The sequence below is a fragment of the Quercus lobata genome, chromosome 2, assembly GCF_001633185.2.
Source record: "Quercus lobata isolate SW786 chromosome 2, ValleyOak3.0 Primary Assembly, whole genome shotgun sequence".
NCBI classification, from domain to species: domain Eukaryota; kingdom Viridiplantae; phylum Streptophyta; class Magnoliopsida; order Fagales; family Fagaceae; genus Quercus; species Quercus lobata.
In genome coordinates this window covers 62,141,705-62,158,922 of record NC_044905.1, presented here as the reverse complement: position 1 = coordinate 62,158,922, position 17,218 = coordinate 62,141,705, and the positions used below count along the sequence as shown (strand labels likewise).

At 33.9% G+C, this 17,218-nt stretch overlaps 2 protein-coding genes across 2 annotated transcripts; one reads left to right on the top strand and one right to left on the bottom strand.

The window, feature by feature from the left end:
- The first annotated feature begins 3,056 nt into the window (after positions 1 to 3,056).
- Positions 3,057 to 9,970, top strand: LOC115976090 (casein kinase 1-like protein 1). The gene is made up of 14 exons (XM_031097192.1): positions 3,057 to 3,548; positions 3,629 to 3,669; positions 4,724 to 4,793; positions 4,919 to 5,067; positions 5,160 to 5,255; positions 5,346 to 5,416; positions 5,988 to 6,049; positions 6,169 to 6,232; positions 6,307 to 6,391; positions 6,478 to 6,604; positions 6,757 to 6,839; positions 6,907 to 6,970; positions 8,325 to 8,467; positions 8,991 to 9,970. Exons 1-14 carry the CDS (start codon positions 3,473 to 3,475, stop codon positions 9,267 to 9,269), a joined length of 1,410 nt encoding a protein of 469 aa, XP_030953052.1. The 5' UTR covers positions 3,057 to 3,472; the 3' UTR covers positions 9,270 to 9,970.
- A 4,439-nt stretch (positions 9,971 to 14,409) lies between these two features.
- On the bottom strand, positions 14,410 to 16,231 carry LOC115976089. The gene has a single exon (XM_031097191.1). It carries the CDS (start codon positions 15,831 to 15,833, stop codon positions 15,447 to 15,449), a length of 387 nt encoding a protein of 128 aa, XP_030953051.1. The 5' UTR covers positions 15,834 to 16,231; the 3' UTR covers positions 14,410 to 15,446.
- Positions 16,232 to 17,218: the final 987 nt, after the last annotated feature.

Genomic DNA, 17,218 nt, shown 5'->3' with positions numbered 1-17,218 from the left:
CAAGGAGACAGAGGTGTCAAGACCTGTTAAAATAAACAAATAAAGAACGCCACTATTTTTAAGAAGGTCACTGTTGGAATAATTGAAGAATTTAACTTCACATCCTAGTTAGTAATTAAGATAGCTGTCAAATAAAGTGAGTTTTAATTACCTCAATTGATAAAGTCTATGTAGGTCTAGTTGGTTTGACAGATAAAGTCACGATCCTAAAATAAATAATAATAAAAACTGATAAAGTCTCTAATGATTAAATAAGAGATCTGTAGTTCAGTTTTTGCCTACATCAAAACTGATTGGTATTATCTTTATATGATGGATATTTGGGCTCAAATTTCACATGCACAAAAAATTGATTAGTGTCTTAGTATAATAAGAGTTGGAATACCATAAGTTTAAATTCTACCATACTCTTATAAATACAAAATTAAAAGAAGAAGAAGAAGAAAAATACAAAAAAAAAAAAAATTTGATTAGTGTTTTAGCATGATAAGAGTTGATCACCATAAGTTTAAATTCTACCATACCCATATAAATACAAAATTAAAAAAAGAAGAAGAAGAAGGAGAATAAGATGATTGCCAAACAAATATGAGAGATGAAAGAAATAAGAGAATGTTTCCCAAAAAATGGCTTTTGCTTAAGTTTTCAAAACCATACAAGAATACTTAGCCCTTAGCTCTGGTTTTTTTTTTTTGCCAAATAAAAGAGTGTATCTCAAGTTCATGCATTGATCTTCTCTGAAAAATAGATATATAAAATTATATTTTAAATCTTATGGTTTAAGGGTTGTATATAGCAAATTACACTATAGTTTTAGAAAAAATAAAGAAGAATTATTATATTAAGCCCTATTGTTTAGAGGTGTAATAAATTAAATCTTATAGTTTTAAAACTAACAAACTTGAAACTACAAACAATGAGGTTTCAAAAATTAACAAATCAAACATCATGGATAAAAGCAGCGTTATGTTTGGGGTTAAACGTGGAATGGTGCATTTCATGATTGAGAGAGAGAGAGAGTTCTATTCCTATAAAACGTCTGGTAGCCACCCTTTTTCACACAGCTTCATATAAGCTTTTTTTTTTTTGGGAAGAGAAAACACCACTCATCCTTGTTCATACACATGCAAAAAGTTAACCAATAGCCTTTTCTAACCTATGAATTAATCTGAAATAACTCAATTTATTCACAATTAGAAAAAATGAGAAATTTTGATTATATATATATATATATGTGTGTGTGTGTGTGTGTGTGTGTGTAGGAGAAGGCTAGTACTATTAACAGAGTTGCCAAGAAAATATCAAAGATGGGATGGTTGCTGCCGACAACGTAAAGAGGCCTAAAGCATTAAAGATTAGTATTCAACTCTTCAAATTATTTTTAGTCATATTGAACAGCATTGTTGCAAATAATTACCAAAAAAAATCTATGCCCGATTCTCCAATACTATTCAAGTTTTTACAAAATGCTACAACGCTCAACAAGTTTGTAGAGCATTGTAACTTTGTCGTACAAGTTCTCTCTCTCTCTCTCTCTCTCTCTCTATTTATTCTTTAAAAATATCGAATTTTTTAATTGGAAACTTTTTTGTTTTAAAAGTTTGCAAAATCATATGTAAATACTTAGGACCCAACTCTTCAAAACTTTTTTTTTTTGGCTAAATTGAAGAACATTGTATCTTAAATTCATATCTAGATGTTTTCGTTCAAAATAGTTAGAAGAATTTACATTTTAAATCCTATGTTTTAGGGGATGCAGTAACTTAAACTTCATAGTTTTAACAAAGTTAATAAAAACTAGTTTTTAAACACAATAATTTAGGGTTGTAACAAATTAAACACAGTTTCAAACATATCAAATTAAATTATGAAATTTCAAAAATAAAAAATAAAAAATTGAGCTAATGGATCATAAAGATGGAGTTTTTGTTTGGTACTATGCGGAATAATGCATGTCATTTTTTAAAGAGAGTGGTAGAATCATACTTGTTTGTGTGTGTGTGTGTGTGAGAGATCATAATTCTACAATACACTTGATAGCCTTTATGGTTGTGGCATATGCAAAAGGCATAACCGCCATCAATGTCTCATCTATCTCAAAACTAAATTCTCTCGTCTTTACAAAACGTATCATCTAACCATATATCCTCAACACAAATATCATTACTATATTCCAAGAAACAATTGTTCTCACAACCATTTCATAACATGACAAGTGCATTCAAAATCCTCATATAAGTGCTGATCAATTTGTTATAAAAATACATATTAGAGTTTAAGCCACACTTCATATTTGTCCACATTAGCTTGCCTCCCTCCCTCCCTTCCTTCTCCCTCGAGCACTCTAACCATCTCTTGCACATTGAGAAGAAGCAAAAAATGTAATTTTATTGGGTCTAAGTCATTGCATTCACATTTTGGAAAAGACTCATATCACCTTTTTTGGAAAATTGCAAACACAGTTGTATTTTGTTCTTTTTACGAACACGATCTCAAGGTTTAATTTATTATTTTACCTCATAATTTTGTTTGTCTAAAACTTTTTTTATATAATTATTTTTTATTAAACACATGATTTAATTTGTTGCATTCTTAAATTTCTCCCTAAATTATGGGGTTTATTTAAAATGATTATTGTACTTTAGGATTTTTTTTTTTTTTTTGGGATTGTTGTTGATATATATATCATTGGGGTGAGAAGATTTCAACTTTAGATATCTTTCTCATATTTTAGATATCTTACTCATAAGAGAACCCCCAAAAAAAAGAAAAAAAAGGCCATGCCTTTAGATCACGTGACAAATACGCTCCAATTTGGTGTATAAGCCACGTGACAGGGACCCCACTTTAACACCGGCGCAAAAGTTTCTGTGTCCCTACCTTCGTCTCTGAACTCTGAAGAGAACTTTCGCCACGCGTACCTTACACGCGTGGACAAGGAATTTCCCAATTAACCCAAAAAATAAATAAAAGAAAGAAGAAAATTTATCGTACGCAGACTGTCTTCGTCCTAAGTCTTTGCCCCGATTCGCTAAAATTAAAAAAAAAAATACAAAATACAAAATACAAAGCAAAAACTACAATGCTAGAGAAAGAAAAAAAGATTAAAAACGCAGCATATCATGTCTCTCACTTTTTTTTTTCCCCATCTCTGTTACCAAAACCTCCTTTAACCTAACCCTAGATTTTAACCAAAAAAAGCAATTCGCACAATCTCACCCATACCAAATTCTAACCCTACCCTAGATCTTCATTTTTTTTTTTTGGGGTTAATATTTTCGTTCGTTCGTTCTTCTAGTTTCCGTGCAATTCATCTTTGTTCTGCTCTGTCAATTTCGATTAGTATTATCCTCTGTCGGTGCGGTTGAATCATCTTTCGCAATTTTTGTTTTTTTTTTTTTTGAAAAATTAGAAAAATTAAGGCTCTGAAATTGTAGCTAGGGTTTCAAACAATTTCGGTTTTTGTGTGGAAATGGAGCATCGCGTTGGGAATAGGTTTCGGCTTGGCCGAAAGATCGGTAGCGGTTCGTTCGGAGAGATCTATCTCGGTATGTGTTTTTAATTTGTGTGGCTTAATTTTGGTGTTTTTTTTTGGGAGCTTAATCGGTGATTGAATTGTGGTTTACAGGTACTAATATTCAGACTAACGAAGACGTTGCAATTAAGCTTGTGAGTATTGCTGACTCTGTTTTACGTTAATGAAAATTCATGAATTTTTTGCTTTTTTTATTTTATTTGTTTTATTATTATTATTATTTTTTTTAATGGATGTTGAAGTTAATTTATGGTTTAATTTAATGTTATTTTTGCTATGGAATGTTGTAAATATATGTTTTTTTAGGAGAAAGAATTATGGGATCAGATTCTGGAGAGAGTTGTTCTTAATGGTTTAGAAATCATAGTATAGTTAATTGGGTATCACTTCGTTTTAAGGATGTTGAATGGTACAGTTACTTTAATGCGATTGAGATGCTGAGGATTTCAATTTTAGCTTGGTTTTCAGGGCCTTTAAGGGTTCATCAGTGTATAAATTAGAAGATATTTGTTTCTTTCATTGTTTCCATTATTTTATTTTGGAAATAATAAACATGGGGAGAGGAGCGATCGATGCTTTTGGAAAACTGGGTTGCTGTACCTGATTTTATGTTTCATTTGATTTTGAGAGAGGTTTGGTGATTTGTATCGTTAAATATGTTATCCATTTCATGATGGGTTAATGGTGTACTTAAAAGCGGTTTTATGCAGCCAGTTGATATCTTTTACATACTATTAAGCATGGACATGGACTCAACATGACACGAGACATGGCAACACAGCAATTCTTGAAAAACTAAGATGAGACACGGTGGAAATACCACAATTAATCAAATTTTAAGTAGTGATATTTATTTGCTGCCATATTTTATGTTTATTTATATTCTTTCAAAATAAATAATAACTATCAATTCTTTAAAAACATATCTAAAATGAAAGGAATTTTTTCTCAAATTTTTTTTTCCTCCTAACATAATGAGGACACTCATTCAAAATTGTCCCCGGCCTGTCTGACACAGATGTGTTGGGTACAAACACGGTTTTGAAGTGTCTGTGCTTCTTAGTTTACAGACCTGCAGATGTATTTCCTCTGCATGCTTAGAAATGTGCAAATTTTCAGGTTTGGTGTTTGCAATGCTGATGTAATTTTTTTGGTTCTTAAAATGCTGATGCTATTTTTTACATTCAGGAAAATGTCAAGACGAAGCATCCTCAATTGCTATATGAATCCAAGTTGTACAGAATCTTGCAGGGAGGAAGTAATGAAATTTCTTAAGCTTTATTGGTCAATTTTTTTCTTTCAGTTGTTGCAATTTCATTTAAAGTTTTTGTTTTTATTTTGTGGGTCATCTAATTTTCACTTTTCATTGCAACTCAATGGCAGCTGGAATTCCAAACGTGAGATGGTTTGGAGTGGAGGGAGACTATAATGTGTTGGTGATGGATTTGCTTGGACCTAGTCTTGAAGACCTTTTTAACTTCTGCAGTAGAAAGCTTTCTTTGAAGACAGTTCTTATGCTTGCAGATCAAATGGTAGTTCCCTTGACTTGATGCATAGCATTGCATTGGTTTGTATTGCTCCTCTGAGAATCACTAATCTATGCCATCTTTTATGTCTATTTCAGATTAATCGTGTCGAATTTGTTCATTCTAAATCATTTCTTCATCGAGATATTAAGCCAGACAATTTTCTTATGGGCTTGGGAAGGCGTGCAAATCAGGTATTTGTTCTAAATTTGATGTAGTTTCTGTTTATTTCTTTCATTCAGCCAATCTATATTTATATGGTAACTGCTATTCACTTCATGTAGGTCTACGTTATTGACTTTGGTCTGGCTAAGAAATACAGAGATAGTACAACCCATCAGCATATTCCTTACAGGTTAGTGTAATGTGTGTGTAGCTGTTTTTGGCTGAGTCAATGTCTCATAGGTGGAATTTGATTTTCTATTGTTGTGTAAAATTGTATTTACATCTCCATATTAATAATGGCATGTTATGAAGGATTGGGAGTAAAGATTATACAGTCAATATGGTTAACCATTGTAATGGCTCTGACTGTTAAAGGGTGCTAAAGCCTTTGTGCTCCTGTGGTACAGTCTGCTTGGCTTTATTTTGAACCCTGCAGTTTTGTCTAGCCTTGAGAAGACATTCTGCCTTTCTTTCCCAGGAAATGCTCAACTCTGTTGCAGTGTGCAACACTTTAGTTCATCTACTATTTTCTGGATTTTCAGGAAATTATTGACCTATCCAAAAAAAAAAAAAACATTGTCTCATCTTCCTTTTCTAAGTCTTGATAGAAGTGGAAAAGAATTTGAGCCAGAGTCTTGTCTAGCCTTTCTGGTTGTCCATATTAATCTGTGGATAAAACATGATAACCATGCAAGCCATTATCACATATGGTAATTTTGGTTAGTCAGTTATTAATTGTACTTTGGTCATGAATGGTGCAGAGAAAACAAGAATTTGACTGGCACTGCAAGATATGCGAGCATGAACACTCATCTTGGTATAGGTATGGTTTGTCACGTCTTGACTTGGTGTTCTTTTCTAATGTGTGGTTCTTCCAGTTAAGTGTCCCTTCTGAATTCTGTAATAATTTTTATTTCTTTTTTGATGTTTTGGACTTAATAGAGCAAAGCCGGAGGGATGATTTAGAGTCTCTTGGATATGTCCTTATGTACTTTCTCAGAGGAAGGTGATTTTTGCTGCATATCCTTCCTTTGTTTCTTGCACTTCATACATTGTTTAGTGATTCCCTTTTCTTTATAGTCTTCCTTGGCAGGGACTGAAAGCAGGAACTAAGAAACAAAAGTATGACAAAATCAGTGAAAAGAAAGTTTCTACTTCAATTGAGGTTGGTTGTTTGTAAATAGTTGCTGCATCTGTTCACTATGTCTGCCTTCTGTAACTTATAATTGGAGTACTTAATGCTTCTTTCAGGCCTTGTGTCGAGCTTATCCAACAGAATTTGCATCATACTTCCACTACTGTCGTTCACTACGATTTGATGATAAGCCTGATTATGCTTATCTGAAAAGAATATTTCGTGACCTTTTTATACGTGAAGGTTTGAATTTATTTCCCCCTGAAAGACTTTTCTTTGGTTTTCACTCAGCTTCATATTTGCAAATTGAATGCCGGTCTCAAATAACTAGTTTGAAGGAAAGATAGAATAGCATCAGTTCTCCCTCATTTTATTGCCCTTTTTTGTTCGAACAGGCTTCCAGTTTGATTATGTATTTGACTGGACCATTTTGAAGTATCAACAATCACAGCTGGCAACTCCTCCGGCTCGTCCTCTTGTAAGTGATCATAATTTCTCTCTTTTGATTAGCATTGGATGCGTTTTGTAATGCCTGTGTTTTTTAGGGTCCTGGTGTTGGAACTAGTTCTGGAATGCCCCCTGCTATTGCCAATGCTGATAGACAGACAGGTATCTTAGCCCCATTCCTTACATTGATATAAATACCATAATTCTCATATATGGTCTTTCATTACGTCGAACCATTTTGTTGGTGGTTTCCCAAGTGGCAGTCTTGTTGGTAGATTTTTCCTTGCTATCCTTTTCTTGCTTGCTGTAAGGGGTGTCAATTCGGATTAGCGTGTCGGGTTCGTGTTGTGTCAAGGTAGGGGTATTTGACTAAATGGCTCAACCCTAACCCGACCCATTTAATAATTGTATTATGATCTTTCAACCTTAACCCGACCTGTTAATAAGGTGGGTTGATCTGACCCAATCCATTTGATACGCTTAATAAACGAGTCGTGTTAGGTTGACATGAATGTAACACAACCCATTTCAACCTGCATAATATTAAATATAACATCCATCTAGAAATAATTTTTTTTACATCTCAAAAAGCAGTGCATACACTTCAAGTCTTCAACTCATATTCAAAATAATATAGTTTAACAAAAATATAACATTCATCTAGAAAATAAGTTCTTTACACTCCAAAAGAAATGCATACACTTCAACCCAAATTCAAAATAACAAGTTTAACAAAAATAAAATAACATAGTTCAAAAAAAATATAATATCCTTGGAACTCGTCAAATGCTAAGTATCAATATTGAAAGAATTTGAGTAAACAGTAGACTAATCTTGACTATGACCACGATTATCATCCATAGATTCTTTGTTGATGTCCAAATTCATAACATCTTTCACAAGCTCATCCAATTTTATCTGTGCAAGTTCTATGCCAAAAAAAGAAAAGAAAAAAGTATTAGTAGTTCTAGGGTCTGTAAAGTTTCAATTTCCAATTATATTCCTTGTAAATTTTTGTAATTACTCACTTTTCTTTTTAAATTTAAAATATATGTTAGATATAAAAGGTATTTGACAAATCTAAAATAAAATAAATATTTATTTGTTAAATGAGTTAAACAAATTGTGTTAAGTGGGTCATTTCGGGTTGACACAAATAAATTGGCGTGTCAAATGTGTCTATTGCGGGTTATGCGGGTTGACCCGCTTATGACACGTTTCTTATCGTGTCGCTTTCGAGTCGACCCGTTTATGACCCAAACCCATTAAGGTCCAACCCTAACCCGAAAAAACCCATGTCGGGTTTGTGTCGTGTTCGCGGGTTGGGTCGAACATTGACACCTGATATCACTTGGCTTCTTTTAATCCTTTCCTACTCCGACCGATTCCTTCTTTCTTGTTGCATCATTTGAAATAAGTTTTGTAATGTCATATACTCTTATTCCTCCGAGCTGTAAATAGAATATGCGATTCAATGTAAGCTTGGGTTTATGCTACTTCTCTCACTTTGTTGCAGGTGGGGAAGAAGGGCGACCAGCTGGTTTGACTTCGATGGATTCTTCACGGCGGAGAATAGTAGGACCAACTTTAAATTCTGGAAACTATTCAAGGCAGAGAAGTCCAGTTGTTAATGATTCTACAATTTCTAATGATACTGCGGTGAGTTGATTGGAATGCATAAATTTCATCTTTTTTTTTTTTTGTGGGGGGGGGGTTCTATTGTGTCCAAGTTTGTAGAAATTGTTTGACTGTAATCTGATGTGTTATCTATCTACCTTGGATAGTTTATTCTTATTTGTGTTCTATGACACCATTTTAAAATTAGCATAAGGCATAAGCCTGTCTCCCCCACTCTTTGATTCACCGGTTACTGTAAGAGGCTCCTGCTGAGTTATCACTAATAGGACAGGGTGGCAGGTGCCTAAGTAATTTTGTCCAAATTGTTTAAGTTTTTACATCATTTCTTCTTTAAGGTCTGTTCTAATCTTGTTGATTAAACTTAAAGCTGAATTTATTAGTTTCTTGCTATTTGCATTTTCTTTGGTAAATCTTTTCACTAATAATTTAACACATATGGGATGATATCAAACATGAGATAGAACAATTTTCCAAGTGAAATTGTACTGTCCATTTGGTTTGACACTATTTTAATCTTAATGTGCATTATACTTGGACCTTGCAGTTCATAAGCAACAATATTTTGGGCCGGCCAAGTGGATCATCAAGGCGTGCTGCTGTTTCTAGCAGCCGTGATGCATTCGTTGAGAGTGAGTCAGATCCCCATCACTCGCGTACTACTGAGGCAAGCCCTGGAGCAGCACGCAGAATTTCAAGTGGCCAAAGAAGTTCACCAGTTGGATCTTCAGACCCAAGGCGTGCATCATCTGGGAGAAATACCACTCACACAAGAAACTATGAAAATGCCCTCAAGGGCATTGAGACCCTGCAGTTGGACAAATGAAGAGAGGCTTCAGTATTAAATGCTCACCTCAGTGCGTTCTTGTATAAGCTTAAATTGACTGGTGTGCTATTACGGTTGCAGTAGAATAGGTTTGCTTGCAGTCGAGTTGTGAAGGAAGTTGGATTTGAGATGTCGGGTTGAAACTCAGAGAATCTTGGGTTTGGATTTGCACACTTGTAGCTTAAACCGGACATGTAGAATCAAATGTGAAAGCTGTGGTTCATCTGAACTTATCCCAGGCTCGGCTGTCTATAAAGCTCAGGTTATATTCGCATGGCTTCTCTGTTTTGGCTACAACGTTTCAACATTTTTATCCCTGATAATTGTGGTCACTTTGTTGATTTTATGATCTTACGTTACAATGTTATTGAGACTTATGGGGCCAAAAGCTTGGCACTGTAAATTGGCGAATGTGTTCATATTCCTGTTTAGGTTCTTCTCCCCCCTCCCCCACAGCCTTTTTTTTTTTTTTTTTTTTTTTTTTTTCCTCCTTCAAATTTTATACACATTATGTTGAGCCCGGGTGCAGGTTTGAAGAATTTACGTTAAAGGAAAAGAAATGGAGAAGGGAAGCGAGTTGTGGTTCATCTAACCGAATTTATTGGTTATGCCTAACATTTTCTAGCTGTTGCTGTGTTTTCCTGACTTGATTTTGTACATTTTCTTTTTTCTTTTCTGAAATAATTGTTTTTAATTTCTCATTGATTATGAGTGTGTCAATTTTTAACAAGACATGTATATCCTTATCATTGCTCAGCATTTACAATTATGAGATGATCCTTTTTTTAGTTCTGCAATATTGCCATCCTCAATATATTCAACGCCTATATTCCTTTGTGCCTTGTGTTGTTTATATTGTGACGAGCAATTGCATTTTTATTGGTGTTGCACTCCCATAAAAATCCCTTTGAAGTCCAATGTTTCTTATATTTGTATGTCTGGATGCTTGTATTAAATATCCCAGTATTTGTAATTTCGTGTTCTTGTTAATTTTCCTTAATTTAGATTGTAACACTAGGACGTATTGGTGTATTCCTATTTATGCTTTGTTCTTGTTTTTAGTGATTTTATTAGCAAACGAAAAAAACCTTTGGAAGAGTGTTTTTGTTTTCACATTTCAATGGTCAGGGTTTAATTGTGTGTTCGCCCTTTTCCTAGAACAAAATAGGGAAAAGTATAGAGCTGGAGATCTGTATTGATCTGATCACGTCAACATCAAGGCCATTTCAATAGAATATGCACCTCTGTGAAAACAAGAACATGTTGGGTAGATCCAAATTCCAATTAAGCCTTTTGTACATTACCCAATCATATTTAAGCTCCTAATTAAAAAAAAAAAAAAAAATTAACCGTAGGGTTTCAGCATCTTGATAGTAGTGAGAGGCTTGTATAACAAAGGTGGTGACCGTTTAAATTCTTCTTTTTTTTCTCTTTCAAATGTTTTGTCGGTCTTAGGTTTTTTATTTTAGTAATATATAGTGAAACAATGCATTTTATTTAACAATCTACAACATTTTTGTGTCTTTCTATCTCTCTTTAGGACTTTATCTATGTTTTTTTTTTTTTTTTTGAGGGCCAGGACTTTATCTAGTTAGTTATTACTATTAGTCCTTAATTATTATTATTTTTTGCTTTTTTTTTTTTTAACAAAAATACTAAAATAGTGGGTATACTAAAAGATGTGAAGAATAGAAAAATGTGTGGTGTAAACTTAGTTAATTAATGAGACAATTTCGCATGAGGTTTTTGCTTTTATATATATATATATATATATATATATATATATTGATTAGCTACACGCTAACAGTTGATCAGGTCATATTTACGGCAGATTTGCTAGGAAGCATGGCATATTTAAAAAAAATATATCTTGATGTGCAATATAATATATCTTTTCTGGCATAAGACAATAAAAGCTAAAGCTTTGCCACTACTCTCTCTTTGACAAAGATGAATAACGTAGAATGTCATAACCTTATCAACCAGATGGAGGATTAAGATTAGGACACACAGCAAGCTCAGTGGACCCATGTAATTAACAAGTGTCATCTGCCATGTAAATAATTATTCATTGTACATAGACATGAGAATGGTAAGTTATCTACACAAATATAAAAATGTTAGATAGCCTTAGTCAGACAATTGTCAATAAGTTGTAAATATGGTAGATGTTGATTTAGTGTTACATGTATGTTCTTTACAAATTGTATCCTTGCATTTCTCTACAGTTATCAAAGGGATGCCATACTTTGTAAAGAGAAAAAACGAGTAATGATAGAAGCATTTCTTTAGTTCTCTTTAGTTTTCTCTCTATTGTGTTTGTAATTGGTATCATAGCCTCCTACTCACTTCACTTGTATAATCAATAAAACTCTACTACCTTTGAGAGTTCCATTAATTAGTGTGAAGTGTTTCAAGCATCTTATCTATTATTATAAAGAATTGTAGGGTAAGTTCGTATTATATTTATCTATATAAATTAGTTTGTATATATCCTTCAGCACCTCTAAATCGGTTTAACTCACTAGAGATAAAAGAGGAGCTGATGTAAGGTACTCCGATGGCTAAGTAAGAAAATAATTATTTCTTTGGAAATTGTAGCAAAACGAGTAAGTTATGACAATTTTCTCATAGGTTCCTTGCTATTTAATGTGGGGACATTATGGTGATTTCATATCCTTTCGAATCTTTGAGCCATACGGTCTCTCCCATCTCTTGGGGGATTAAATCTCTTATGCACCTGGCGCATGAGATACCAGCTCTCTTGGGGAGCCCCTGAGGCTAAGGTAGACTTGGGTAGGGGACAACCATACCTCCTCACAAATTGAGACGTTGTCATTTTCACATAGCATTTTTATATAGAAATTGTGGTGAACTATTTGCTGAGACACCGTTATTTATGTTACATCGTTAGATCGATACTCAGAAAACGCTCATTAAGGCCTATATTTTCTAGATCAATGAAGCATCATGCACTTCCCTTCACCATATCTTGTACATTTATTGAAATTTGCTTTGTTTATATTGGGGTTTTTTGTATTTGATTTAGGCCCCTTTTTTTTTTCTTTTTTTTTTTCAGTAAGGTTTGAGAGAGAGAGAGAGAGAGACATCAATGTTGCCTTTTGGGGGTTAAAAATCTGAACCACTTTTCTCATAGGAGTCCATGATTTTTCAAGTTCAATTTTTTAAGATTTTATTTTACCATTAAAATATAATGTTGAAGCGTCTTTTTTGTTGGTTTAGAATTTGTTTTTCCTTTTAACCATTTGCTGGTTTAGAATTTGTTTTTCCTTTTAACCATTGTTGGTTGGTGACTTTTGTCAGTTTAATTTTGATTTCTTTTTAACCACCGATTCTTGGAGGCTGGTGCTCAGCTGCTACACAGATAATGTTTCACTGATTTAGGAGAAATTATTACTTACAACAGGAGGACTGTTGATGTGGTTCCCCTGACCAATGAGATGATACCATCTATATAAATATATGTGTAAGCTTCCTAATCAGCACAAATAATAAAAAATAAAAATTATCAAATGATGTCACATTTGCATAAATAACAACATTTTATTGATTGAGAGGTCAAGAAAGGCCACGTCAACAATCCTCCTGATGGACCTATTAATTTCTCCTAATTTAGAGTCAATTTATCACGATTTATGTATAGTTTCTGTGATAAATATGATAATTATTGTCTATCTTAAGGTACGTTTGGATATAACTTATTTTGCTGAAACTGAAAACTGAAAACTTTATAGCAAAATAATTTTTAAATGTGTGAATAGTACCGTAAGATCCATTTTTAATGAAAAAGTGGTTAAAAAATGATATTTGTGAGTCCATAAACAATGCACGGATACACTGTTTATGGTTGAAAAGTCAACCTTTGCGAGAAAAAAAAAGAAGCTGAAACGTGCATTGCAGCAAACGTGGATCACCTTAGTCTTGCCTCTAAAACATTAAAGAAGACCAAAAAAGAGAAGGGTTGAATTCCCTTGAGAGAAAAAAAAAAAAAAAAAAACAAAAACCCTTCAGTTTTCACCGTAGTGACCCATCTCCCGAACATGAATGCACTCGTTGGATTTTTTCAACACTTGTAGTCTTTCTTTTTTATTGTTCAAGTGCACTAGCAGCCTTGAATCCTTAAAAATGCAACCACTCTCCTTCCTTTGGCTCAACTTAGGACTAGGAGCATTCTCATTGGGTGGCAATTCGTGTTCACGTGTAGAGTTGACTTATGAGTATTTGACTATATAAGTAAACACAAACACAACACATTTATTATGTGTTAGGATCTCTTGACCCTAACATGACATGTTTATTAAACAAATTGATACAGTACGACTCATATAACTTATTTAATAAACAAGTTGTGTTAGAGTTTACACGAATTATTTGAAATATAGGTCATGTACTTCGGTAAGCATGTTTATCAAACACAAATAACTTGTTAGCATTTATCATATTCTATAGAATGTATAAGTATACAACTATACTCCAAACAAAGTCACCAACAAATATAATTACAACCATAAATTTTTAGGGGTGAATTGCTAAAATTGACCTTTAGTTAAACGGGTCAGACAAGTTCAAATGGGTTTCAAGTATGTCAAACTTGAATTGACCTATTTATTAAACTGGTTAATTCATGTCAATCCGAATTTGACATGAACTTGTTAAGCAAAAACCCTAAGCTACTAACTTAGTGTTGTGTTCGTGTCATGTTCATGAGCCGCGTCAAATATTATCAGCCCTCCCTAATAGTGCATATCAAAATTTAAATAGTCTTTTCCCCAAAATGCATCCAGCAAGCTAGCTATTTGAATTTTGTATTTGCCTCCTTTTTTTCTGCTTCTTCTTCATTTTCTTCTCTTTTTGGGCAAACTAATAAGGTAGTGTATAAAAAGAGGTAACAAGAGTGATCCAGGAAGAGGATCAAAGATAAAAGCATTGTCTGGAGTAGACATGAAACTCTTTGGATTTTATATTAGATGAAAATCATTGAATACTAGCCTAGGAAGTTCGTAGTAATATTGGTAACAATGATAATGACAATAATGACAATGACGGTAGTAATACTACACAAATTAATTGTATTCACTAATCAAATTAGAGTTAAAACAATTAAATTGAACACACCTTAGAGATGAGACTAAATTGCACTGTTACTCTGTCAAAAGAACTGACAAGGTTAGATATATACAACTAATACAAGTAATTGGGCGAAGATTTCAGAAAAATCTATAGCCAAAAATTACAAAAGGAATTTATACATGGACTAATTATAGCCTCAATCCATGTTTCATGGAACAAATTCTATGTTGCCATTTGTACTGTAAAAGCAAATTCATTAAAGTGAAAAAGAGGGAGATCTTCACCTTGCAGAGCAAAAAGAACAGAACAAGCACTTGGGAAACAAGGCATAACAGAACTCCCCCCCTGAATATATTCTAAAGTTAAAAAGCTCAGTACAGGAGGAGACATCTTTACTGAAAATAGATGCCCTCTCCAAAAGCCCCTGGATGAATTAATGTCTCACACAAGATTAAAAAAACTAATGCCTCTCCACTCCATCTCCAACAAACAGAAACACACCTAATACAACAGCAGACATATGCCCCAGAAAGGAAAACAAAAAGAGTGTTGGTAATTAGTAAAACTAAACAAATCTCTCTTGCCCACCTCTACTATGTTATCTAAGATATTCAGGAGGCTATGGTCTGCCCCAACTTTGTTCCACAGCTCCAGTGACACAACTTTTGTTATATAACACCTACGTTAACAATTGCAACAAAAAGTTGTATCTTTTTCTCTTCTAAATCCACCAAATCTTAGTTTAGGAAGCCTCAGCATTGAGTCTACTACACAACACAAATATCAACATACTTTCACATACCTTATTCCCCCCACTACTATTACCATCTATAAGAAACCCAACAAAAACAAACATAAACTCAATTGGAAAGAGGCTTCCATTTCCAACAGGTACCCCAAATATACAAAGCATAAACCAAATTATTCACCAACAATCACATCCCAACATTTCCAATCCTCATAAAATCCTATACCTCCAGAACCAAATAGTAAATACCATATTGAAAGAAAGACACTTGATCAAAACATTATTACATAAAAATGGAATCAAGCAAAATGCCCAGAAGAAGCTCAGAACTTTACTTACTACCAGCCATTAACGGCTCTGGTGCACGTGTTTTTAAGCCACCTGAAGGTCTTTCTGAAAGACCCTTTGACTTTGCCTTCAACAGTATAGACTTTATAGCTAGCAACCCTTTTCTTCCTCTGCAATTCAGGATCATTGAAACTCCAGCTCTTTGAAACAGCCGCATTTGTAGACTTGCCCTTCTTGAACTTGGACTCGTTTTGGTTCTGGGTTTCAGCTGGGTGCGCTGAGGTTGCATAGGAAGCACTGTAGCTCCTGAAATCCTGCATATTGTTGCTGCTGCTGTTGATGTTAATCCCAGATGACGTAGTGGGTCCCACACCAGAATATCTCTCAATCTGCTGCATCCTTCCATCACCATAGGATTTGGATCTGAAATCATCCATACTTGGTACTTCTTCTTTTTTGTGTGTTTCAGACTTTCTCACTGATGAATGATGCAGCAGCAGCAGCAAGCAACAGCTCTATTCTTTTCTCTCTCTAATCTTTTTACAGAACTCCTTGAAATGTGAGGAGTTTTCAGCGTTTCTGTTTAGATTCTTTTTAAAATTTTGTGTGACCCGGTGAGGCGCTGACGAGAGAGTGGTGTCAGCGTCGGTGATGAGCTTGTTGATGATGAAAGAAGGAGGAGGTTTTTTTTGGGTGTGGAACTGTTGGATGATACTACCTTGTCCTTCACGTGGATACAACCAATGAAATTTAACCACGTAATGATACACGTGAGACGCATGTGATCTTGTTGGGTTTTGATTCGTTGTTTTGCTTTTTTGCAGTTCAGGTTTTTATGCTCCCGTCTCGCGTGCGTGTGTGCCTTTTTTCCAAGTGTGAAAAAGCCAAAAAGTCTCACTGGATTCGTTGCGGATTATCTCCGCATTGAAAATTTTGGGATTCCACCAAAGTGGAAACCATTTAATTATCTTTATATCCATTCTACTACCTTCATTAAAAATAATAATAATAATAATAATAATAATAATAATAAGAAAAATGCTAACAAATACTCTTAATTGATTAACAATTTATTTAAAGAAATATTTTATAGAAAAAGAAAAAAAATAATTAATATTTTAGTAGTATTTTTTTATTTCTCATAAAAGTGATATAAAAACTTTTCTAAAATAGATTGTTAACCAATACTCTAAAGGCATTTGTTAGCATGATCCAATAAGTAAATCCAAATCAAAATAAGTAATAGCATGTTACTTAGATTTTATTGTTAAATTGTTGTCATGCTCTGTTTATTTAGAAGTAAAATATTTTCTAAATATTTTTTTCTTATTTTTAAATGTTTGTTTGCAGGTAAAATATAATTAAACTTGTAAAATATTTTTTGTTAACCGTAAAATTCTTTATAAAAAATTGTAAAATGTTTTACCTTTAAAATTTTGGTAAAACATTTTTTAAAAAGACAAAGTGGCTGCCTTTCCCCCATTTAGTCACAAGGTCACTAGTTTGGTGGCTAGAGACATCACTCCGGCCACCAATGCCCACAATTTGGTGGTTGAAGACCCTACAGCAGTCCGGTGGTCAGAGACTCCGCTCTAGGGACCGGTGCCATTGGTCTAGTGTCTGGTGACTTCACTTAGGAGATCGGTTTTGTGGCCTGTGACTCCACTCAAGTGATTTGTGTTGGTGGTTCGATGGCCGGAGACACTGCACCAAGCAAACGGTGGCCAAAGACGTCGCATTGCAACCGGTACTGAATATCTGGTAATAGAAGACATCATTTTGTCAACTGGTGTTGATGGTCCAATCACCGGAGATACCGCTC

Coding starts and splice junctions, on each gene's coding strand:
- LOC115976090 (XM_031097192.1), top strand. CDS start 3,473: ATGGAGCATCGCGTTGGGAATAGGTTTCGGCTTGGCCGAAAGATCGGT. Junction 6,233..6,306: donor ATGTACTTTCTCAGAGGAAG/GTGATTTTTGCT, acceptor TTTTCTTTATAG/TCTTCCTTGGCAGGGACTGA. Junction 8,468..8,990: donor CAATTTCTAATGATACTGCG/GTGAGTTGATTG, acceptor TGGACCTTGCAG/TTCATAAGCAACAATATTTT.
- LOC115976089 (XM_031097191.1), bottom strand. CDS start 15,833: ATGGATGATTTCAGATCCAAATCCTATGGTGATGGAAGGATGCAGCAG.